The sequence below is a fragment of the Rattus norvegicus genome, chromosome 15, assembly GCF_036323735.1.
Source record: "Rattus norvegicus strain BN/NHsdMcwi chromosome 15, GRCr8, whole genome shotgun sequence".
In the NCBI taxonomy this organism is placed as follows: domain Eukaryota; kingdom Metazoa; phylum Chordata; class Mammalia; order Rodentia; family Muridae; genus Rattus; species Rattus norvegicus.
Window position 1 is genome coordinate 38,478,219 of NC_086033.1, and position 26,571 is coordinate 38,504,789.

Sequence of the window (26,571 nt, forward strand, 5' to 3'; positions counted from 1 at the left end):
ATCTGACTCAGCTAACTGCCTATTGAACAGGCAAATAAGAGAGACTGATCCTGTAAGCCAGCCGTCTACTTGCTAGTGCCAGGCAAACCAGAAGAGAAGAGATGTTCTGAGGGAAGTCAGTAGAAAGCTACAAGCCCTGTGCCACACAGCTAGCGGGAGTTTTAGAAGAATGAAGACATTTACGGCTAACGTCGAGATGGCATGTGTGTGGTGAGCACTTTCTTCTCCTTGACCCAAGCCCTATCCGTGTCACTCACAACTTAGCCTACATTGCTTTTTAAAGGACAGGGCTCAAAGCAGGAAAATAGTGTGAGAAGTGTTACTTCCAAAGAAAGAGGAGAGGAAGGAAGAACAAACAAACCTTTGCCCCCCCCCATTAAAAAGGAAGTAAGTACTTCCTTACACACATTCTGCATCAGCATCTTTTAGAAGCATTGCCCCTGGCCCTGTTTGTCTGCTTAAACCTGTAACTTAGTAATACAAGTATTTGCTACTTTGCTACTTTATAGCAGGTTGGGATTATTAAAGAAAAACCCTTTGAAAAGCTAGTCTACAATGGTTTGAAGGCATGAATACTGTCTTAGTTACTTTTCTATTGTTGTGAAGAAATAGCATGACCAAGGCAACTTATAAAAGTAGACATTTAATTGAGGGCTTTCTTACAGGTCTAGAGGATGAGTCCATGACCATCCAAGCAGGGAGCATAGCAGCCGATAGGCAGTAGCTGAGAGCTTAGGTCTTATTCACAGACGTGAGGCAGAGATCAAGCCTGGGCCTGTGTGGGCTTTTGCAACATCGAAGCCCATTCCCAGTGACACACTTTCTCCAACAAGGACACATTCCTAAATAGTCCACCAACTGAGAACTGAGCATTCAAATATGAGCCTATGGGGGCCATTCTCAAACCACATAAATGCATCCAAATCTTCTTACCAAGAGAATCCAAAATCTCAGGAAAGCCAAGCACACACATCACTATCCTGCTGAGCAGCACGCTCATGGTTGCCTGATTAATCTTGGCATTGTACTAGAGCCCCAGACATGAGTAGGCCCCAAGACCTTAGCACAACTGACTCCATGATGGAAGTGACATTCAGGCTGTAAAACTCTACACAGAGAACTACCTGATAGAACAGAAACAAAGACTGAATCCGTCAGAGTCCACAGTTCTAGGAAAGTCTCTAAATATACTAACCTTGTTTTTCGGCTCTGTCGCTCTGCTTCTGGCTAACTCTTCTTGCTAACTGAAGTATGACAGCCCAAATCATGGTTTTGTGTTTAAAAATCTCACCCTAAGAAAGGCTCAGGGCTTCCCTGGGATTCGGAACACCCAGTGTGGTCACCAGCAGGCTAAAAACTTCCTTAAACCTATGTCACCAGTCTTCTGTGGTGAATACCCCGTGACAGCATGAACCCAGTGTGACTGACAGATACTCAGAGAATAATAAAAGGACTTGAGAGCAAGAAAGAAAAAAACCAGGAAACCCAAGCCTGTCATTCAATAGGATGCGCAGTGAAGCTTGACACCCATAGTCACACTATAGCTTGGATATAAAATGTCCCCTGAAGTTTCGGGTGTTGGTCTCCAGCCTGGTGCTATTGGGAGGGGATAGAACCTCTAAGAAATGGGGCCTGGGAGGAGGCTTTAGGTTGTTGGAAGGTGTCTTTCCCCGTGAAGGATACTGTGAATCACTGGTGATTTCCCAGTCACCCTAAGTAGCTTTGCTCAACCACACACTCCACACCATGTGTCACTTTGTCCCAGCCTCAAATCAACTGAGCCAGTCAGTCATGCATGAGCTGAAATTTCCAAAGCCATGTGCCAACATGAACCCTTCCTCTTTATAACTTGATTATCTTAGGTGTTTTGTGATAGTAACAGTAAGCTAGCACACACGCTACTGTTATGGAAATATTGAAATGCCTCTGTACTAAGGTAAATAACCACTGTCTTCAGCTGTTTCCAAAGCCCAACCTTCCCTTCTCAGCTCCTTCCCTGGCTTCCCCAAAGCCTTTTCATAAGCACAAGACCTTTTCATAACTTGCCAAAGAACAGAAGGACACACACCCCTCCCTGGCTCCAGGCTGCCCTGCTCTGTTATGATGGCAGTCTACACCAGCTGGCATGGTCTCAGATTCTTTGGGATCAAATGGCTTGAATATGACCCCATGTGCATTTCTGAAAAGAATCATAATGGATACTCATCACGGTGGTCCTTAGTCAGCAAGAACAGGATGATGGTATCCAGATCCCTCTGGATAAGAGAGCATTACAAGGAACGTTCTTTCCAGAAGGTAAGTGCTCTCTCAAGATTAGAGGGAGCAAAGGCCCACATCTAAAGTGACATGCTTCAGATATCTGGCTGCAACACACACACACACACACACACACACACACACACACACACACACAGAGAGAGAGAGAGAGAGAGAGAGAGAGAGAGAGAGAGAGAGAGAGAGAGAGAGAGAACACTGCTCCTCAGAGGGCCTGGGAACTGCAATCTCAACAGACACACGTAGTTTCCCAGACTATAATCTCAGAATTGTTAGAAATACAGTGCTCTGTCTCCCACTAAGACCATTTAAGCCAGACCCATTGGAGGTGAGGTCCAGCCATGCCCACACCAAGACTTCAGGCAACACCATGCATGCTTCGGTTAAGAGCTATCCGGAACCCAATATCCCCTTGCCTGGTTGTGTATGCAATCCCCAGGGATCTGGTCATACATGTAGATTAGATACCCAGTTTCCCTCTGCAGCTGTGGATCTACTTCAGTCAGTTTGCAAATGGACACATATGGGTCATGGCTGCCCACTGTGGCAATCCTTCCAAGCAGAGATAAGGAAGAGAAGGAATAATAGCGCATATGTGTGCAAAGCGTAGAGATTACACCATCTGTACCTGCCTCTGCAGATTGATGACTGATGCTAAGGAAGACTGCTTCATGACTGATACAATCACTTTATCCTGTCTTTCACAGTCACCTCCACCCCAGCAGAATCGACACTCTTCTCTGTCATCTCTCAACCTTATCTATATAGAGCTTTTAAAGGTTTTATTAAAAGATATTTTTCAGATTTATCTTATGTATGTGTTTAACCTGCATGACCCATGGAGGTCAAATGAGGTCACTGGATACCCTGGAACTGGAGTTAAGAATCAGGTAGGTCCTGGGCCTCTGCAAAAGCAGTAACTGCACTGTGACCTCTGAGCTATGTCCCCAGCCCCATTATCTACAGCCTCTGAGAGGCTGTATCTTCCTCCCCTCCCACTTCCTCAAAGATATGGGGCAAAACTTGCTCCAATTTGTATCTCTGGGACTCCTATTATAGAGCTCTCAGTCAACAGTGTTTAATTGTGCAAAGAGCAAGAGAGCAAGGCCAACCTGTACCTGGGCTGCCCTTGGTACCTAGTGGCCTATAATAGACACCAGGCTATGAACACAGAAACGTTAATAGTCAGTTGTAAAAGGAAAGTTTCAAGAGATTACAAAGGGGAGTGATTTCTGATAAAGAAACATGAGTTTGAAGAAGTAGACCGCAAGTTGCTGGGTCTCCGGCGTGGATGAGGAGCAGAGGACCCCGGTCCCTGTGTCTGACTGGGAAGTCACATTCCTTGTTCACTGGCAATAGAACAAGGAGATTCAAAGGGACCCGTACATCCTGATCAAAACACTGGCTCTTTGGGACTCAGTGTAAACCATTAGGATGCTGACTCTATATGCTAGTCTCTGACAGCCTTCCTAGAACCATCACACAATGCTTAATCCTTAGGGCCCTCATTGTAAAACGGGGATAAATTAAATGCAGGGGTTGGGGCATGTGCAGACAAGACTCCTGCTGTGGGCAACTTTCCAGAGCCTTGGGGGACCAGCTTGCCCTGGTCCCAGTGTTCTTCTGCCCCCAGGGTCTGTCTGTAATTAATCAAGCTGCTCTGTGTCCTTAGCAAACTGCCTCAGCTCACTAGCGGCAATGGACTGATATCCATGTTGGATGTTACTGGCATCAAGTCCTGGGAATGGCCCTTCCTCACGGTGAGCCTGTTTCTTTGGGTAGCTGTCTGAGAACTGATGAGGAAGCAAATACACACATGGGAAAGGCAGGCTTTCCCCCAAAGCTAAGAGGCAGAGTTAACAATCGCTGAAATATCAGTCTGGAGATCTAGTTACGAAGAGTGAAGGCAGAGAATATGAAGAAAACAATATATCCAAGAGTGACTGCATAGTTGAAGGCTATCTTGGGCTACCTGGAGTCAAAGGCAAATGAGTCCATGATCTGAGTGGCTGAAACCAGAAGTCAGAAGTAAGGGTGACGCACAGAACACCAAGGCCTTTCCTTACATAAATTTTTAAAGTATTACTGTGTGTCATTGTACGAAGCTAGAGGTTATATTTCTGCTACTTTCTCCTAGTGAAAGATAATGCAGTATCTGTCTTCCTGAGTCTGGCTTATTTCACGTAGTGTGATAATCTCCACTTCTACTCATTTTCCTGAGAATGACAGAATTTCATCCTTTTTATGGGCAAATAAAGCCTATTGTGTGTGTGTGTGTGTGTGTGTGTGTGTGTGTGTGTGTGTGTGTATACTATTTATCTATTCATCTGTTCATAGATAACTGGGTTGTCACCATAACCTGGCCACTGTGAATAATGCCACAATAAACAAGTACATTGGTTTCTCTGTGGTTCACTGAGGCTTAGAATTCTTTAGGTATAATGCAAAGGCCTTTTCTGAAAGATAACTCCTACTGTGGACATGCCACAGATGACCAGTGCCAGACAGAGAAGCATCCCCACCATACACAGTAGTGATAATTATAGGGGAGGGCAACCCCTTTCCTCTCTCAGCCCCACCAACTCCACAACTGAGCCCTGCCAATCACACTGAGAGAACAGGAAGATTTTAATCCTGAAAGTTAATTGCATTTTTATATTTTAGATTTCAGGAGACAGACAGATAGATAGATAGATAGATAGATAGATAGATAGATAGATAGATAGATAGATAGATAGATAGATAGATAGATAGATAGGAAAAGAGTCAGAGAAAGGCATTGTCCAGAGAACTTACACACCATCTCAACACAAATGATAACTGTGGATTTTCAATGAGATAAAGAGAGAGAAAAGGTCTCAAGGACCAGTAAATTGTAGGAAGGGAAGTATTCAGAAAAGCAGATGCAGATAAGGATTGCTCAAGAAGGTTTATCATCTGGTCCCTTGACACGCGAGAATGCTGAGAGGCCATCCGAGACACCTTCACAAACAGGCATTCATGTCCTGTTAGTTAGCAAGGGCAAAGCAGTATGGTTTTCTTCTATGTCTGTCATTTCTTAACTGCCTCACTTCCATCCAAGCTACCTTGCTGCCTGGCCAGTTAACTGTCTTCCCTTCCTCTGCCTGCTCTGATTCCAGGATTTTGCAGGCTCAGGAGCCAAGTCAGCTCTGAACTGCTACATTCTAGTCAGAGTTGCCATTCGTCTTGGTTTTCTGATTGCTACATCATTGCTACAAACAGTAACTTTTGTTTGATTACAGAATAAAATGCAGACGCTGACAACTTCTCATAGCAAGTGCATGGCTTATGAACCCCTTTAAAGGAGCATTTTTGCTGATTCCTGCCTTAGACCAGCTTCTCTGCATCACTCATTCCATTGAGGTGTTATCTCCTTGGATCAGTCACATTTCCCTCTCAGTCTGTCAGTGGTCACTGGCACACTAACCACAAGCCCGATCTTCCCACTGTCCATAAGGAAGACTGAGACTCCCAGCCCATGCAACCCACTTTTTTTTTTCCGGAGCTGGGGACCGAACCCAGGGCCTTGCACTTGCTAGGCAAGCGCTCTACCACTGAGCTAAATCCCCAACCGCAACCCACTTTTTAAGGTGGATTTTCAAGTGATATAATGGTTATACTGACCATCCACTTAATTAATTAACAGCAGTCCAAACCATAAAAGCCATATTTATGGGAAAACTATCAAAAGGCGGGCACCTGGCAGGTTCTCTAGTATCTCTCAGTGATCCTGAGAATGCACTCCCATTTTATAGGTTGGTTGACTGATTTTGGAGAAGGTTCAGTTTTCCCAAGATTTCACAGCCAGTATCTGGAACTTGGACCCTTCCAAGGCCTAGAGTTAAATGGTTAAGAACTGACTATTGAACACCTGTTACAGTCCAGGTAAGTACATAGTGAAAGAAATCTTCAATTCTTTCCTTAAGGCAGTGAAAGGTGTCAAGTTTAAATCTGAGCCTGAGAAGATTTTTAAAAAATTAACCATAATCTCAAGCATGCTACAAGTGGCTTAGAGAAAGAAAAGTTCTCCATCTTGATCATCCAGCAAGTAGGCACCACCATTGTGGACCAATGGGATTCGATGAACGTGTGTGAAGTGTAGCCTCTTTCACTGCAGCCCCAACCCCTGCTGAGTGTGCAAGGGCGTTACTGAGCCCCTCTGCTCTCCAGGCAGGGGACCTGGCACCGTGTTTCCTGTCATATGGTTCGCATCAGTGAGTGCACCCAGAGACCACCTTATTTTTAAACCATACTTGTAATTAATTGTACACTGTCATAGATTGCTGCCCACTGACATAACTCAAAGCATTTTCTTAGCTACAAATACTTGATAAGGCCAATGTGACTGGCACATACTATCATTTCCCTGGCCCCGAAACTCACTTAAGGCAGCCTGAGTAAGGGTCCCCAGGGGATAAGGATTTCTTCAGAAATGCTCTCTCAATAGCATCCTGCAAGGACAAGAACCTCAACAGATTATTTCCCTGGGAGAGCAGAAATCTAAAGGGCTTCAACTCCAGCTACTGTTACTCCTAGGTTAACTCATAATGCTATTCAAGGCATGAGATTGGAGGCCAAGACCTTCTGTCCCTCAAGGAGCCACAAGAAAAGGGAACAAGGTTGCAAAGCACTTGTTACTATATCTGATCACTGGTTTTGTTCCTTATCAACCTAGTGCTGTCTCTTCTACTGGACATCTGGCCTCAGTGAAAGAGGAAGAGACCAGCCTCACAGAGACTTAAAGTGCCATGGTGGTGGGATACCTGGCTTCCACACCCTTCAGAGGATAAGAGAAAGAAGGAGATAGAGGAAGGATTGTGGGAGGGGGCTACTAGGACGGGGCAGTGATCCGGATGTAAAGCGAATAAGTAAAAGTAAATTTACTTCTCCCGGACAGAGATTATGACCTAACATAGCCCAGTGCCTGTCACAGTAGAGGCCTTCAGCAAAGCGTGCTAAAGGGTGAATAAATAAAGTGAATAGACCATAGGAAAACGGATAGATAATGGATGAACAGGCAGATAAACAGATAGGCAAAGAATGGACAGATTCGAAAGAGCTTAGGGTGGGGAGAAATGAAAGGAATTGATTTACTCGTAACGAGGCAGAGCTGAGCATCTCGGAGTCCTCCTCTGTAACTCAGAGTTCTGTCGGTCAGAACATCTCAGCCACACATTCTACTCTGCCTCACTCCACGGTTAGGGATCAGAAAGGCTGTGTGGTAACTAAAGAGCACCTTGAAGTTTCTCTCTGGCATCCCCCAGCTTGTCTCTGCACCCCTTTACTCCCCCACAGGTGGCGGGGACACCTTCTGAAAGCCACCACTAGAAGGATAGAATTGCTATTCATCAAGCAAAAACAAAACAATGGAGGCCCAAAACAGCCTACTGGGATGGTTTTCCTCTACAGTAAAGGCAGCCTCAGAGGTCGCCTGAGAGATTGTTGTCTCCTAAAGCAGGCAGACTGTGTTCATGTTCTACCTAAGACTTGCACTCACCCACCTCCAAGACGCCCCAAGTTCTCACTAGTCACCCTCCTCAGGAGTCTGGACGCTGCAGGGAGGCCCTGCTGTTGGATGCTACCCCATGCTGTGTTTCCAGTCCTTGCTGTGTAAGAAAATGCCCGAAGCCTAAAGGAGGCTTTGCTTTGGCTCATGTTCTCAGAAGTGTCAGTTCTCAGGCTCAGGGCAAGGCAGAAACTCCACAGACAATGGGTATATCAGGGAAATAGCTGTTCACCTCAAGGATAAGAAATATCCTTCAGGGATACACTTTTAGTGACTTCCTACCTTCCACTACCTCCAAAACACACTATTATATTATAAACCCATTAATTAATTAATTAATTAATTAATTAATTAAAGGATTAGTGAAGTCAGAGCAAACTTGATCCAATCACGTCTCAATACTGCGCTGCCGACAAAGCCATCAACAGGAGTTCTGCGGGCTCATTTCATATCCAACCCATACACCTATTAGTACATTTGTGTGTCCTTGTCTCAATCTATCATTAGTTCATGTTAGTGAACCTTCACAAAGTGAAGGAACTTTCCCTTGTCCCCTACAAACCGCTCCACCACCACCACCTTCCCCTCCCCTTCCCCCCTCTCCAACCAAGAAACCTCATTTACAGCACAGAATAGGACTCAGCAATACAAAGAAATAAATACTACAGCATGGACGGACACTAAAGCAGTGTGGTAACTGATAGCAGCCATTCAACAGAAGCATGTGGTGACCTGTGTGGTGACCCGTGTGGTGGTCCAGCTCTCCTGAGAGAGAGGCAGAAGGATTCGCACACAATCAAGGCCAGCACAGTAGTCATATCAAGTCATATGGGGCTACACAGTAAGATTCTGTCGAAATAAGTAAAAATTAGCATTGCCTGTGCTGTTAGAATGACGTTTTGAAAAGGCAGGACTAAAGGACAGATTCGGCTGTGCGGTTGATAAGGCACGAACTTATTACAGGAGGACATGGGAGAAGCTCTGGGGATATGGAGTGTTCGATATTGATCCACAGAGCCGCACATGTGTGTCGGCCATTATCAAGCCAAACTATACTAAAAGGATGGATTTCGCTACTATAAATTATACATTAAAAATCCTCATCTTAAAATCTTCTTAAATGTTCTTCTTAAAAACATCTCGCCATGTTAGCAAGACTCAATGCAACGGCACTTGCCACGCAGTGATAAGAACCACATGACCTGAGCTCCATCACTAGAACCACATAAGGAGGAGAGAAACCAACTCCACTAAGTTCCCCTCTGACCACCACATGCCCACCTCATACACACATATCAAATGCATACATGTGCAGCACACACAACACACACACACACTAAATTTTTTTAAATAATTTTTTTCACATTACATCCCGATCCCTGTCCCCTCACACAGTCCCTCTCCCACTCCCTCCCCTTTTCTTCTGAGAGGGTGGAGGCCCCCCGAGTATCCCCCAACCCTGGCACATCTTATTGGTACAGGAGACAACTTCCTGAACAGAACGCCGATGGCTCAGACTTTGAGATCAACTACTGATAAATGGAACCTCATAAAACGGAAAGGCTTCTGTAAGGCAAAGGATGCTGTCAATCATTTTTAATTCAACATTTAATCACGCCATGCCCAGTCTCTGCTTCAGGTGTTCCCAGATCATTGTTAAATCCTCAGCAATTAATCAAACTCCCATGGGTCATCTTGGAATATAATTTATTTTCTATTATTCCTATGTCCGGGTCTTATCTCTCAAGCCACGAGGTATATTTACTGGGAACAGGAACAATGCAAATATTCCATCCTTTATCCACTACGAATCCAGGCCGCTGCTTGCCACATTAGACAGGAAGATAAAGCTCTGGGTTGGGGATTTAGCTCAGTGGTAGAGCGCTTGCCTAGGAAGCTCAAGGCCCTGTGTTCGGTCCCCAGCTCCGAAAAAAAAAAAAAAAAGATAAAGCTCTGTAGGCTTGAGTAAGAACTCACCAGATAAAGATATTTTTGGTACTTCTTGGCAAAGCTGAGCATGAAAAGCTTCTCTAGCTATCAGTAAGCGCAATGCTTCCTGAAGCCGCTCAGGTCATCCAAGTCCAACATCCACATTTCATCCCGGCACTCGCTGGTTGATTCGACCCTCACCTAAGAGGGGAGTCTGAAGGTCTCCCAGCGAGTCTGGCCCCCTCGGGAGGATATCAAGGTTGTGTGAGCTGACACCTGGTACTCGTTCCATTTTCCTATTTCCTCGGCTAATTAATAGCTATTAAGTTCAGATTTAATATTTTAAGGGGAATGTATAAGAAAAAATACAATTTCAAATCAATAAAATCGTATTTCTGCTTTAATCTCACAAAGCCTTACAATTTCTACTTTTATTTTCTTCACATCTAAAATGCTGGCTTTTCCGAATGTAAAAGCATAGGAAGCTGTCGGCAGAGTGAAGAGGCAGCTACAGAACTGGAGATGTTTGCCAGCCAAACATCCTGTGTATGTGTGTGTGTGCGGGGGTGGACGTGTTTTATAAACAAGCACATAAGCAATTTCAAAATTAAATACAGAAAAAGAAATCATCCAATCAATAAATTATTCATAAATTGAATAGTCTTCAACGAAAGAAATACAAGTGACCAATAGATATTTGGGGGAAAAACTAAAACTAGAACCATATAATCTCACACACACACACACACACACACACACACACACACACACACACACACACACATCCCTGTTGGGTATACACCCAGAGGATTCTGAGTAAAAACACACAAAGATGGTTGCAAATCTGTGTTTATTTTGAACAGCTGGGAAGAACAGCCAATCTCGATTTGCATCAGCAGATGACGAGATTTAAAAGCTGGGGGACATACACAGAATGAAATTCTATTTAGTTGAAAAGAGAAATGAGATCGTGAAACATGGAAGGGAAATTGATGGAACTGGAAATCATTGTGTTAACAAAATAAGCCAGACTTAAAAACAATAAGGAACCTAGATTCCTGGGAGTGACCGTGTGTGTGTGTGTGTGTGTGTGTGTGTGTGTGTGTGTGTGTCTGTGTCTCTGTGTGTGACTGTGTCTCTGTGTGTGTGTGTGTTCATGTGTGTCTGTGTGTCTGTGTGTCTGTGTGCATCCGTGTGTGTCTGTGTGTGTCTGTGTGTCTGTGTCTGTGTGTCTGTGTGCATCCGTGTGTGTCTGTGTGTGTCTGTGTGTCTGTGTCTGTGTGTGTGTGTGTCTGTGTGTCTGTGTCTGTGTCTCTGTGTCTCTGTGTGTGTCTGTGTCTCTGTGTGTGACTGTGTCTCTGTGTGTGTTCATGTGTGTCTGTGTGTCTGTGTCTGTGTGTCTGTGTGCATCTGTGTGTGTCTGTGTGCATCCATGTGTGTCTGTGTGTGTCTGTGTGTGTGTGTGTGTGTGTGTGTGTGTGTGTAAGAAGGTGAAAATACAAGAATAATTAACTGTGTGATGTGAAATTGGAAGTGGGAAGAAACTGTGGGAGAAAACGAACCAGCAAAGGAATGTGTGTGGGTGGTGAGGGGGCAGAGCAAAGCATAACATGTATGTGTGAAAATGTCACAATGAAACTAACTTTTTTGTATGCTAACCAAAGGAGTGGATTAAAACAAAGAAGCTTATCTTCAGTTTGGAGAAGGAAAGCCAAGACTTCCAGCTCCATGCCCCAGGTCTCGGTAACTGGTACTCTCTTACCAACCTGCCACATCACTGTATGAGGCAAGGTCTTTATTGGTCTCCCCGCGTGAGCAGGCAGCTTGTCTTGTATCATTGATCCCACTGTGGTGGCTACAGAATAATCTTTCGGATCATAGAGCTCTGTCTGAGACACCCTTATTTAGTTTATCCGATTTTTTCTTAGTCTTCTTGGCAAATTGAATTTCCTTCAGATAGGCAGAGACAGCATTTTTAGACACTTTTGTGGACCCACTCCCTTCTACCCAGACCATGCCAAACACCTACCCCTGGGACGTACTGCTGTGCCTTTGGCTCCCCTCCAGAGACAGGTAGTCCCCACCTTTTCACTGAGACAAAGTCTTTCCTTCCTCCCCTCTGTCCTCCTCCTTCCTCTCTCTTCTTCCTCTCTTCTCTCCTTTCTTTGCTAAATAATAAAAATGACACAGCCCACCCCCCAATAAAACAATGTGGGTTCTGAACTACATGATTACAGTGCTACGGTCTCACCCCCAAACCCTGTGACCATCCCCAAATAGTCCATGTGTTAAAAACTTGGTCCACTTCTTGGAAGTGGTAGCATGGTGGGAAGTCACCACTAGAGATATACTTTGGTGAAGGAGAGGGATTTCTTATCTTTTTTCCTGGCCATGAGGACCATATTTGCTTGGCTATGCCATTTCACAATGGGACCCTCTGACCACAGCTGCATTATCCAAAACTGTGCCCCTCAGGAAAAAAAAAAACTTTTCTCCTTATAAGCTGCTTGTCTTATATTTTGCTGCAGGAGTAGAAAGTCAGATGACACATTTAATAAACAGAAAAAGTTCAATCAAACATATAGAAATACATTTAAAGGTTGAGAATAAAAGCACCTATCTTTAAACTTCTTGAATTTAAATACTTATTACAAAGATGACCATGTGGGTTTAAGGAAGGACGCTTTGTTATTTCTGTCGCTCTCTGTTTGGGGGATGGGGAGGTATGACAGAGTTGCCTGCTGTCAGCTATCATATCAGGTAGAACAGTGATTCCTCAGACTGAACCTTCCCCTGAGACTCCATGTTACCGGCAGCACTTAACTCCATTTTGAGTCCAAATCCAGAGGCAGAATGACTCCTCCAGTAACCAGTGGCATCTGTCTGGTACCCACAGTAGAGTCCTAGCCTGCAGATTTATGTCAGTAAACTGGGGCCATATGAGTATACAGAGGTAGTTAAATCACGTCAGCAAAACCAGACCTGGGAAACTACCAAACCTATCAGATTTAGGAAAGGGTGCAATGCTCTTAACGTAGACCTCATAAAAGAAGGACCCCTAACACTATCATGGCTACAGCTCCTACTGATCTGTCATTTGGTGAGTGTGTCAAAGTACCAATAGGCAGATAACTCCTGACTGACTGTCTCAGAGACTTCAACTCAGCTTGGTCTCCATTGTTGACAAGGACTATCCGAATGCTGTCACTCTGTCTGGTCACCCATCTGGACGTGGCCCCTCCCTTTACCTCTACAGTCTGCACAGGCCCATACTTCAGTGCTACAACTAAGTTTGGCACCAGAGTCAACGCTGGCTCTGGCTTGCCTATGCAGTCAGGCTTCCAGCCGCCTAGCAGCAGCTCCTCATCTTAGTCCTTCACAGTTGCAGCCCCCTCAGCTTCTGCTGCCTCTGTCAGTTCCTTGAAGCTCATTCATGTTTGGCTATAGCGTCTTTAACCCCCTGTAGCTGCTCCATAATATATAGACAAAATAGGTACGCAGGCAGATAATTGGGAGATGTTAGGTTATAAATGGATGATAGTGATGAATAAATAATAATTGATAGGTGATAGATGATGGATTTATAGATGATAGATAGACAGACGGATAGATAGATAGATAGATAGATAGATAGATAGATAGATAGATTTATAGATAGACAGAAATGATAGATTATACGTAGATAGGTAGATAGATATGTTAGATAGATAGGTATGTTAGATGATAGGTAGATAGATAGATAGATAGATAGATAGATAGATAGATAGATAGATAGATGATAGATTTATAGATAGACAGAAATGATAGATTATACATAGATAGGTAGATAGATATGTTAGATAGGTATGTTAGATGATAGGTATGTTAGATGATAGATAGATAGATAGATAGATAGATAGATAGATAGATAGATAGATAGATAGATAGATAGAATGGTAGATAGACAGAAATGATAGATTATACATAGATGATACGTAGGTAGATAGATATATAGGTAGATAGATTTACCATGTAATATAGAATGTGTTCCAACAGTTAATCTTAGTAGTTAAGATGGGGGAAACCTGTGTTTGCCTTTGCTGATATGAAGGATAAAGCTATTATTGTAAAGCTATTATTAAATGAATTCTGACATTTGTGGACACACACTAATGTATCCATTTACGTTTCTGATGTACCACACTCAAAACAGAGACCTTGAGATGAGTTGGTGAAATGCTCTTTTGTTGGCACACCTTTTAGATTCCGGCACGACATATGAGGCAGTGGTCCTGTGGTTACCCCAGAAATGAGGCCAACTGCCACTGAACATGGACTTTGCTGAGGGAACACCACAAATGGCTCACTTGGAACCTACAGCCACACACCCACTTCAACCCTGCAGCTCAAATGTGTGCTGGCTATTTTGAGTCTTGCTAATGCATGTCACTTGAGGCTCCTGGCTGTCACACTGCCCTGGAAATGGTCAACTGCTTTCTAGGCAGAACGTCCTAACAACATTTTCTCTGATTATGGTCATGCTCTTGATCCCAAGCACAGAACGATTCTATTTGCTTTGCTTTGAGGGGTTGGGAACATCAACATCCCTGTGACTTGAGAGAGACACACTGAACCCTGTGTTGACAGCACCAGACAGCAAGGCAGACGATCACTTGGTAATATGCGGAAATTAAAGGAAAAACTGTGATACCATTGCACTGCTGAGAAACCTTGTCCCCCATCTTTAGTAAGTAGAGGATGGGAATGGCTGGATTCTAGAACACACCTAAAAACAGGTTTGCCGAACTGCCAGTGTAGCTGGGAATCAAGTCAGCCTGCATCCTCATCCATTCCAATGGATGCATCATGGGAGTTGTTTAACAAGATTCTGCTTGATCACTGATTCAAACTTTAGCAAAACACCATAATCACTTGGGAAAGACTCTACTCCTCAGAAAAGAGCAGATTCTCCTGTAACCTCTGTCGTGATGGCTGGACTGTTCCCAAGATGCTGATTCCATGCAGGGTTCAAATGGCCCAGAGAAGCAGGAAGACCATAGCTACAGATGCAATGAGGTGGAGGGTTCAACCCCCGTACCCCTAGCATAGCACTCTAGAATGCTCCACACCATCTTAGTAGCCAGTGCCTCAGTAATTGATTTTACAATGATAAACAACACTAAGTCTTAGGCAACAGTAAATGTTATAGATGTTACCTTGCATAAGGTGCTCGTGAAGTCAGTGGGGAATATTATCAGCCACCTGTTACAGATGGGAGACAGTGAGGCTGACAGAGCAGGTAACTTCCCTGAGGAGACTCAGGAAGTGAGTTGTCAGGCTCATATGTATATTATAAATGTCTGGATTCAAAAATCAACTTCAACCAAAACTAAACATTTTTGTTTGCCTTGCAGGAAGCACACATTCCAGAAAAAAGGAAGGAAAGACTAAGAGAAACACCTCATGTAGCTGACAAAACCCATAAGGCACTGGGTAAGGCCTATACATCAGCCTGTAAAAATGGGTAAGCTGTTTTCTTTTGGTGGGGTTCCCTTCTGTTCACAAGATAATGCATTGTGAACTTGACACAAAGCCAAGGGGAGGTACAATGAGCAACTGGCTCAGGAAACAAGCCAGACCAGTGTATACCAGCCTCCCAGTGCATACTAACCTCACCAGTGCACACCAGCCTCCCAGTGCATACTAACCTCACCAATGCACACCAGCCTCCCAGTGCATACTAACCTCACCAGTGCATACCAGCCTCCCAGTGCATACCAGGCTCCCAGTGCACACCAGCCTCCCAGTGCATACTAACCTCATAAGTGCATACCAGCCTCCCAGTGCATACTAACCTCACCAGTGCATACTAACCTCACCAGTGCATACCAGCCTCCCAGTGTATACCAGCCTCCCAGTGCACACCAGCCTCCCAGTGCATACTAACCTCACCAGTGCACACCAGCCTCCCAGTGCATATAACCTCACCAGTGCATACCAGCCTCCCAATGCATACTAACCTCACCAGTGCATACCAGCCTCCCAGTGTATACCAGCCTCCCAGTGCACACCAGCCTCCCAGTGCATACTAACCTCACCAGTGCATACCAGCCTCCCAGTGTATACCAGCCTCCCAGTGCACACCAGCCTCCCAGTGCATACTAACCTCACCAGTGCATACCAGCCTCCCAGTGTATACCAGCCTCCCAGTGCACACCAGCCTCCCAGTGCATACTAACCTCACCAATGCATACCAGCCTCCCAGTGCATACTAACCTCACCAGTGCATACCAGCCTCACCAGTATATACCAGCCTCACCAGTGTATACCAGCCTCCCAGTGTATACCAGCCTCCCAGTGTATACCAGCCTCCCAGTGTATACCAGCCTCCCAGTGCATACCAGTCTCCCAGTGCACACCAGCCTCACCAGTGCACACCAGCCTCCCAGTGTATACTAACCTCACCAGTGCATACCAGCCTCACCAGTATATACCAGCCTCCCAGTGCATACCAGCCTCCTGGTGTATACTAACCTCACCAGTGTATCTCAAGGGTGATGCTGTCTGCTCAATCCTGAGCTCACTAATGAGACTACATGGTCTCTGCAGCTTTTCTCTGCACCTTCCAGGGACCCTGGACTTCAAGAGAAAAACGGAGTTCTAAAATTATACATAATTACTGTGTGAAAAGGGAGGGCACAATTCATAATTTAAAAACTCAAATATTAATGTGATTAGAAGAGACCCTCACATGTTATTCAGGACAGGGTCCAAACCATAGCCCCTTTGGAATTTACCTCCCACGTTTCTGTTTCACTTAGTTGAGCAAATAACACAGTAAGCAGAAGAGGAGTGGGTGGTTAAATCCTGTATCTCTAAAAAGAAACCTAGCTCAACACTCATTGATGACTAGAGAAGAAAAAAAACTGCATCTGAGACGGACGCTGGTCTTGAAGGAAGTTGGTGACTAGAGAGTGAGTATGTATTGCTGTCCTGTCTACATGGTACCATGTGAAGGAGTCCTTTATCCCGTGAATCCATAGCTTATCATATTCAACAGTCTCTACATACCATGACTGATGATTTATATCAGACAATAACCCAAGACTGAAGCAGTTTGATTTAACCAGAGATTGGGTTCAAAGAAATAGAATTTCGCAGTACTATGACCTAGTTCATTTTCAAAATTAATCTAGAGTGTGCCCAAAGGGGGTTTCGTTCAAGGTAAGAAGATAAAAGAGCCCTGGAAGGAACCCTGGAGGAATCTAAAAAACATGAGCTCTGATGTCTTTGCTGGGAAGAAGCAGAGAACCCTAGGCAAGTGTCTGAAACTCATCCTCTATTTCCTACCCGGACCATTTTACATTAGAATGTACACGGTCCAGAGAGGAATGGGGCAGAAATGATCGAACTCGTGAATCCATGGTGGCTACAGTTACCTGCACAAGGCCTGCATGAGAGCAAGCCAACAACAGGACTAGTCAGATTCCAGCAGGCAGCAGTAACTCGACAGTAGTTTAAAAAATGGAGGGGGGCACAAAGGTGGAAGGGGGAAAGTTGGGAAGTATCCAGGGAGAGGATGAGAGGAAGAGGGACAAGTGGAGTGGACACAAATAATGTGACAGGCCCAGACTCGTCCAAGAAAAGTAAAGATAAGGCTTGAGCCTGGTCTGTAACCATGTTGTCCAGCAGAAATACACTAAGAGCTAAAGACATGTTTTAAATGGTTCTAACGCTTGGTTGTTAAATGAATGCCATAATTATACCTAATATTTTATATACTAATTCATTGTTTTAAATTTCTAGTAGGTATATTAAATAAAAGTAAGATTACAAGCTCTGCATGTCTGTGCTTGTCTTATAATCCCAGCACTCAAGAGGTGGAGTTCAAGGCCACGAATGAACGATGAACTCTCTTGTGTGTGTATGTGTGTGTGTGTGTGTGTTTGTATGTGTCTGTGCATGTGTGTGCGTGTGTGTATGCGCGCGCACGCGTGCGTGCGTGCGTGTGTGCGTGCGTGTGTGCATGTGTGTGTGTTTGTGTGTGTGTTTGTGTGCATGTGTGTATGTGTGTGTTTGTGTGCATGCGTGTGCGTGTGCATGTGTGTTTGTGTGTGTGCATGCGTGTGTGCGTGTGTGTGTGTTTGTGTGTGTATGTGTGTGTTTGTGTGCTTGCGTGTGCGTGTGCATGTGTGTTTGTGTATGTGCGTGCGTGTGCGTGCGTGTGTGTGTATGTGTGTGTGGTGTGTGTTATAGTCTCACTATGTAGCCCTGGCTGTTTGTGTAGACTAGGCTGGATGGAACTCACAGAGATCCATCTACTCCTGCTCCCTGAATGCTGGGATTAAAGATGTGGGTTGCCACACCCTACGAATTTCCTTTGTCTACTGTGTCCTAGAAACTCAGTGTATACGTTACAGTACAGCACAGCTGTGCTCTGACTCACCCTCAGTCAACCCCACGTAGCTACCTCTGGCCCCATACTACCTGGCAGACATCTACAAAGTCACCTTGATCTTTGACCATCTGTAACAGACCTGGAGTAACAGTCTGTAAAGTATTGGTCACCTCATACTTGACCTCTTGTACTCTCCATGACGTATAGGGCCAGGGGGATGGATGTCTCAGCAGGTAAAGGTGACAAGCTTGATGACCTGAGTTCAATCTCACACCCACGGTGGAGAGAGAGAACACCTACTCCTGCAAATTGCTCACCTCTCATAGTCCTATGGCAAGTGCGCACACACACACACACACACACACACACACACATAACCATATACATTTTTAATAAAACTGCATTAAGCAAATGAGGTATAAATACCACTATCCTAGTTGTTTCTCTGATGCTCTGAAAAAACACTGACCAAAAGTAACTTAGGGAGAAAGGGGGAAGGAGGGGAGTGGAGGCAGGGCAGGAACAGAGGCAGAAACCATGGAGGAAAGCTGGTGCTGGCTTATTCTCTATGACCTGCTCAGACTGCTTGCTTGCTCACGTGTCCCTTCCTTGCTTCCTTGCTCACTTGCTGCTTGCTTTTATTATTATTGTTGTTGTTGTTGTTGTTTATGGGTGTTTTGGCTGCATATACATCTGTTCACTGTGTGCACGCAGTGCCTGCAGACGCCACAGGAGGCCATCAGACCTGGAGTTACAGACTGCTCTGAGCTGCCATGTGGGTACTGGGACTCGAACCCGGGTCCTCCCGTAGAGCAGCCAGTGCTCTTAACCGCTGAGCCATGGCTCCAGCCCCTCAGCTTGCTTTCTTACGTAGCCCAGTACCACCTAACCAGGGATGCCACTGCCCAGATTGCCTGGGCCCTTGTGCATGACGAAATATGATGTGTAACTAGTCAAGAAAATGTGCTAATGGAACTAATCAAGAAGATATGCTTTACAGACACAGTTCTTTAATCGAAGTCCCCAAATACATATAGGTTTATATCAGGTTGGCAAAGCTAACAGCACCAACCACTCCTCACGAGGAAGAAAAGCTCCTCCCCTGCCCTCTCACCCCACTGGTTCCACCACTAAAGCAAACAGCCATAAACATAAAGACGATAAAGCAAACAGGCAATGTTTGCCATTATGCATTTGCCAAGACACAGTCTGGCCTGGCACTTCATTTACCATCTCCATTCATCCCCTGTGTTTGCCTCTCGCCCAGTTTATTCCGGGTGGGGGAGGTTTAGATACTACCCACTGACCCTCCCGTATTGATGTGTTCCCTTTGAGAATCTCGACCCAAACCCTACGACCCAAAAACGAGACTCTGGAAGAGCTAAACAGAGCTGAAGAACTCTATTTCCAAGGATCTACAGAGTAATAAGGGAGATGGAGTCGGCATAGGCAAGCTTAGGCTGTGTCCCAGCAGAGACGAACGGCACAGTAATTTGGGGCAGCAGAGTACAGGCTGAGGCACGGCACACACGACCACGTCATAAACGCTAAGCAAGCTGCTCAGCTCAAAGCCCCACAGCTGGGCAGGTCCCCAGGCACTCTACAGAAGGGACGATCATTTAGCCCATTACAGATACAATAACCACCACTGGGGAGTTTAAAGGCAAAAGTTGCATAGCCTTAAAAATCAAGATTTTCATGCTCGGTGCATTAGGATGAAGTAATAGGAATTGAAAAGAGTCTTAAATGGGGATAATGTTTTTGTGGCTGATCTAAAAATAGATCCTAGGAGGCCTAATCCCTCACTAACAGGATAACAACAGAGCAGACACGGGTGCGCCCTTTGAATACGAATGAACTGGTCCTTGCCGTGAAGGCACCAAGACTGGAAACCAGCAACGTCGTGAACATGGTGTCTGCAATGAGCTGCTACTCACTCCACGTCATTCGCCTCCCCAGCTTTCCACACTTGCAATCTCAGTGACATGCTTGGACCGTTTACAGTAACCCTGGGATCCCTCTGCCTCTGACGGATGTGGTGTCTCTGGGGATAAAGGAGATGCTGTGCTCAGATGTCCCTTGGGAGTGTCTGAAATGAATGTGTGCTTGTTACCCAACACACAGTCACTCAAACGCAGGGAACCATTTCCAAATGCACAAATCTCCGAGTAAAAATGAATGAAGATTTTTCAGGTCACATTTTTAGGATGAGATACAGTGTACCTGTTTGTTTGCTTGCTTGCTTGCTTGCTTGTTTTAAAACTAGCAGATGAGACACAACACTTCAGGGCAAGGGGCACAGACACAGAACTGGGACATGTGCAGGTGTGTGGGAGGAGGGTATTGTAATGAGCCTGCCTCTGCACAGCTGGTGAATAAACACCCCATGTGTGTACCTTTGTCACTTTAATTCGGTTGTTGACCCAAGTTCTCATTAATTGCCCACATTGTCCCAAGCTGAGCTCAAGAGATATATGCACGCCGCACCCTTCCAAACAGCTGGGACAAGAGTGCAAGCCACATCTGACTGCACTCTAACAGACACGTGTGTCTGGGAGGCACACGGACATAACCGTCCCCATCTCCATGCCACCCAGTGACACATGGTAGGTTTTGCTTTGTGTCTGCCCTTGACAATGATATGGGGAAACTGCCAGGTCATAAATGTGTGCTCACTTTCATTTTTAGCCTTTCTTAGTGGTTGTTAACATTTTCCCTGAGCACTCTCACTGGCGCAAAGGGACATGAACAATATCTTGCCTCGGTGTGCTATTGACCGGAGGTTATATTTAGTAAGTGGGAAGATCCCCAGGGGTAAGGGGAGAGACCCTCCTTCAGAGGCGCTGTATGAACATCCTCTCATAAGCCATCTGAAGGTTCTAAGAGAACAGCTTTAATGTGATCCATTTGTCTAGCTGGCACCTCCATCCGATGAGGATTTAAGATAAAGCGTCCATTGTAAAAGTGAAATCAATTATTGAACAACTAAAGTCATCAAATCAGGGGCATAGTGGCCATGTGCAGGCGCAAAAGACTCCTTCCAAAGGAGAGAACTGTCAGACACTGGAGAATAGACACGTACCGTGTAGGGGAAGTAACAGGCATCAGACATTAAAGAGTGGACAGTGTAGGATCAGGGTAGCTGTCGAGTGTGAATTTCTGCATCATGTACACTTAGACATGCCTCTGTGTAGCCACATCCTGGGTAACACCGTCTAACTCGATCATGCATGTGGTAATGCACGCTGTGTGAGTCACACATGCACCACTGACACAAGTTCTTGCGGGGGAGGGGAGAGCTAGAGTCTTTCTTTACATCCTCATCTAGAAAGTAAAGAAATGACCTGTAGGAAACAAATGACAGTGTCAAAGTTTGAATCCATTTCTCTCTAAACCTACAGTCTGGAATTTTACCCTTAACGCATACTGTCTCCAAGTACTTCCAGACCTTCAGAGCAAGTACAAAATTACCCGGGAGGGAGATGGCTCAAACCTGTGAGTAGAGTGCCCTGGACAGTGCAGAAAACAGAATCGAAGGAGAGGAGACCCATGCCTGCCTTATTTCCTAACAAAGCAGAAGGAAACATCTAGAATGATCAAATGAACCCTTCCTGTTCAGATTAGATCTGACCCGAACTGCGCCGGCACTGTGGGCCTCGGAACCTAGCTGGTTCTGCTGGAAATGAACTGGTTGCCCTGGAATAGTTGCTGGGAAGTGAAGAGATTATACCACCATTGGCGCCATTTTCCAGCTCCTACGTTCTAGTGTCTGAGCGGCTGGGATCCGATCTTTCGCTGTCCTCACCCCCTTCCTTTAAAACTCAGGCCAGTTAGGTTCACACAGGAGCCCCTTTAAAAATCAAAACCAGAGAAAGAATTGAAAGAGCTAAAGGGGCTTGCAACCCCATAAGAGCAACAATGCCAACCAACCAGAGCTCCCAGGGACTAAACCACTACCCAAAGACTATACATGGAGTGACCCATGGCTCCAACTGCATAGGTAGCAGAGAATAGCCTAGTACGAGCATCAGTGGAAGGGGAAGCCCTTGGTCTTGCCAAGACTGAACACCTAGTGAACGTGATTGTTGGGGGAAGGGTGGTAATGGGGGGAGGATGGGGAGGGGAAGGAGTTAGGGGGATGTTGGTCCAGAAACCGGAAAGGGAAAAAACAATCAAAATGTAAATAAGAAATACGCAAGTTAATAAAGATGAAAAAATCCAATAAAAAATAAAATGAAGGAGTTGGGGATTTAGCTCAGTGGTAGAGAGCTTGCCTAGCAAGCGCAAGGCCCTGGGTTCGATCCCCAGCTCCGAAAAAAAGAAAAGAAAAAAAATGAAATAAAATAAAAATAAAAACCAAAACGAGCCCCTTTTCTGGCCAGAAGAGGGCAGGGGAGGCATAGGTTAGGTAGGGGTTAGTCTGTTGCAGCTATGTATTCAAATGCTAAATACTGAAGATCTGGTTGTCCCAAAATCAGGGTCAGTGAATTCTGAAGTATACCAGCTTTTGTTTAAATAATCTTGCCCCCCCCAAGTTATCCCTCATTGGTTAATAAAGATGCCTACAGCCTGGGCTAGGCAGGAGAGAGGGAGGCAGAGCAAAAGCTCCCACACTTTGATAGAAAGAGAAGAGGGAGGAAGAAGAAAGTCACCATGGGGTAAGTGGATCTTCAGTGCATGGCCACGGGGGCTGGATCCATGGAGTAGGAGCAGCCCAGGTAGAACATGGCAAGCATTATCTCAGAGATCACAGAGAAGTAGACAAAATAGCGTAGAGGGTTGATATCTGCCCAGCTCTAGTGCATTTAAGATTATAAATCTAAAGGTCTCTGCGTCTTTTTTCTGGGAGCAATACAGTCTGAAGTGGGGTTAAAAACCCCTCATAGATATTGAAAAGCAGCAAGGGGGTGTGGCAACCCCCAGAATAATAATCACCTCAATAGAGATGGAAGGGTTGGGAAAAACGTTGGAACAGACCTGCCAGAGGATTTTCAGTAGGACTTGTAGCCATCCAGGTCCTGTATTTAATCTTTAACAGCACTGTGCTTACTGTCTGCCTGCTCTTAAGGCCAATCTAGTATAAAACCAAATTCAGAAGCTCAACAAGAGGGAAGAAACTAGAAAAAGAGCTCTCCCTTCCTCTCCCTCCTCACTCCCCACTGCCATGCCTGCTCGCCTGTACACACACTCCTGCTTCACCTCCCTGTTCACCTCTGTCCTTTGCCTGTGCGCATAGGCCCCAGGCTGGCTACAAGCTGAGAGCCACTGACAGCTAGTGTGCGTGTGCTCATCCCTAAACGCTGGTCCTGCTCGGTGCCCCATCTCCAGATCCCTGACGTGTCTGGCACACAGACGGTGGTCACTGGAGACCCAGGAGCCCATGATACAGCCTGTAACTGGTCTATGGTTCCCCATCACTTCATAAGAGATCACTGTGGAGAAGAACTGAGAAAAGTACAACAGGACACCCGGAGTAAAATGGGAGTCTAAAGTTCATTCGCCAGAAATAATGACCCCAGATGGAGCTGCTTTACTAAACAGTTAGTTTGGCTGTGCTGGAGCCGGGTCTCCAAGGAGCTGCAGGCCATCAGGCCTGCTAGTTTGCAGAAAATGAGAAACAGCGGGATTCTTTGAAGATCACGTCACTAATATTTTATGGGAGTACACAATTGTCAGGCCTCTTGCCCAGGTCTCCAACCTGACCTCTTGCCCATCCATGGTTTATGTGTTCTAAATAGACTCATGTTTTAAAGTCTCACCCCACCCCACATCTGCCACCAACAAGGTCCCGAAGCCCTCCATCGCCTCAGAAACCCCTATACCTTTTTCTCCTAAATATCTCTTCTCTGAACTCTGCTCCCCACTGTGGCTCACTCCACAGACCTCTGAGAAGCCCCTGACTGAGATGTCCTTCCTGTCATAGTTGGACAGCACAGTCAGTCTTCAAACAGTACATCTTCCCTCTCAACTTCTACAGCTACCACTCCATTTGTCCCTCCCTCCATTAACTGCAAAGCGTACCCTGAAAGGTAGCATGGACAGTCTGTTTTGAACCCCGGTCTTCTAATCCTCTCTTACACCCCCACTAACAGATATCTCTCCTCACAGTTACACAATAGCAGCTCTTCCAAGGTCATCGGTGACCTCCACAGAGGAATCAAGCATCAATGCCCAGATTCTTTCTGAAGCTTTTGGCAGCATTCCTGACTCCCCACGATGCTTCACATCTGGTTCCGATCCCTTTCTGTGGCCCCTAAGACCCTCTGACTTGAAAATACTGAAATACTCAGGACACCTTCAGATTGCTCTGGTATTAGTTATATAATTTTGGAGCCCAGTGAAAAGTGAGATGCCGTGCGTTCACCTTGTGTAGAAATCAAGACCTGAAGCTTAACAACCGCAGAACATTAAAGCAGGTCTCTCCCAGGAGGAGGCCCTGTACACCTGCAGGAAGGCACCCATGGAGGCATCCTGAGAAGAACTCTGAGAGTTAGATCTCGGGCTGTAAACTCAGGCGCATAAGCTAGTCTCTACTAAACGTCTCGCTGGGCTCAGCAGCGGGGACTTCAGATGCAAAGCTAAATCTCCCATTCTCCCATCCTCCCCAAAGAACCAACGATCTGCACTCTGCCCATCTGAGGGCATTTCTTTCTTCACAAAGCCTTGCATTTTTGGCACTGGTTTGGAAAGCACACACTTCCTTCCCTCTGGTACCTAGGCTGTCCCTCTTTTTTTTTTTTTTTTTTGGTTCTTTTTTTCGGAGCTGGGGACCGAACCCAGGGCCTTGTGCTTCCTAGGTAAGGGCTCTACCACTGAGCTAAATCCCCAGCCCCTAGGCTGTCCCTCTTATTGTTCCCTGACAACCCTGGAACTCCCCGCCTCCTCATCTTGATATTTTGCCTGGTGACCCTTTCAGGAAAGGATTCTGCACAAAGGGAATGTTACAGTGTCCTGAAATTGTCCACATTTAACAAACACTAATTAAAACGACGTTCTTCTCCCTCACGTTGCCCAATGGTGGGAATGTAAAGGTTGTTTATTTGTGTCTATTCTCTCAAGACAGACAAAGCCACAACCTGACAAGGCACTTCAGCTCCAACTCTAACCTTGAACACTCTTCCTCCAAGATCTACCCAGACTCCTTCCAACGTGGCCTGAAATGCAAGACAGACATCGTTTTGGAAGTCTCCTCTACTTTTGCATTATCTAAGCTCTGGGTCACCTATCATGTGCTGTAGTCACAGAGTATCGCGTGTGCCTGGGTCATGTTCCCTAAGTACGTTATACAACAAAGGCATCTACAGTGAATGGTTGGAGAAGTTGTATTTCAAGTCCCACCGAGGCCCCTGCCAGCGCTTGAGCATGAGTGCATCTTTATCTCCGCAGCTTCCCTAGCAATGAAACCCTGCGCTACTCTGTCCTTAGAGTATGCCAGAGCACTTGGGCCCCAGGTGGTGAAAACATCATTAGTGACGTTCTGCTTCCCTTAGGGCTCTGTACAAGGCCATACACTCAGTGACCCAAGCAGCCAACCTGAGAGGCAAGAAGTTCCCTACGTTGGCCAAACTGTGCCCACGACAACTGGGAACAGGGCAGAAAACTGCAGATCCCGTCCTTTCCAGCATCAGCATCAACGCGTAAGGGCGCACGGACATGCAGGCGCGCGCGTGCACGCACACGTAAACGCGCACGCGGACACACACACACACATACACACGAACACACATGGATGCACGCATACACACGGACACATGCACATGCACACACGCATGCACAAGGATGCCAGGGGTGCTGACACTTCTCTGACGCTCGCCACCCCTCGCCCCTTCCCCACCGTGGGAGGACTTTGGGCCGCACCGGTGCCAGGTTGTCTGACCAGGGGTCAGCAGGGCGTGGCGTCCGGAATTCCCAGGCACCCGGGGGAGGGGACAGGGCGAAGGGCGGAGCAGTGTCTCCCAGCCCGGGGCGCCGCCCCCGCCCCGTGGCCCACCCTCCCCGCTCACCCACGGACGCGCCGATCCTCGCCCTCCGCGGTAACGACATCTTAAAAGCCTGGTCCAGGCCCGCGCCGTTCAGCATCGCGCGAGGCTGGTAGGCTGGGCGGCCAGAGGCGGGCGGTGGGGACAACGCGCGGGGCTGGGAGCCAGGACCGCAGCGCCAGGGCCATGGGCGAGCGGGCCGAAGGCTGAGCGAGCGCTGCGGGTCGCCCTAGCCAGTGCCCGCAGCCCCGTGGCTGCGCCGACCGCGCCTCCCGCACCGCAGCGGCCAATGCGGCGGCGCCCGGAACGCCGCGGCGGCCTCGCTGGCCCAGCAGCGCGGGGGCGGGGACCCGCCCGAGGCTGCGCCGCCCGCCGGAGTCCTGGCAGGTGGCTGGGGAGACTCCGGTAGGGCTGCGGGTCTGGCTGCGGGCTCCGAGAGGAGATGCGCGCAACTTGGGCGGCTCTGGGCCCTAGCCAGTCGCTAC

At 46.4% G+C, this 26,571-nt stretch overlaps 1 protein-coding gene across 13 annotated transcripts in view; it reads right to left on the minus strand.

Annotated features, from left to right (window-relative positions):
• The window catches only part of Atp8a2 (ATPase phospholipid transporting 8A2), a 532,902-nt gene that overhangs the window by 484,712 nt on the left and 21,619 nt on the right, over positions 1-26,571 (minus strand). For 6 of the 13 annotated variants that reach the window (XM_039094003.1, XM_003751492.5, XM_039093993.1 and 3 more), the window contains exon 1: positions 26,111-26,565. The exons of 4 other annotated variants lie outside the window; for them this stretch is intronic. In XM_039094003.1, the coding sequence (XP_038949931.1) occupies positions 26,111-26,186 (76 nt within the window). In that variant the 5' untranslated portion in view covers positions 26,187-26,565. Of the gene's footprint in view, positions 1-1,195; positions 2,340-16,243; positions 16,349-26,110; positions 26,566-26,571 lie in introns of those variants that run through there. 3 more of the 13 variants (XM_039093994.2, XM_039094000.2, XM_039093998.1) reach the window with 2 other exon arrangements.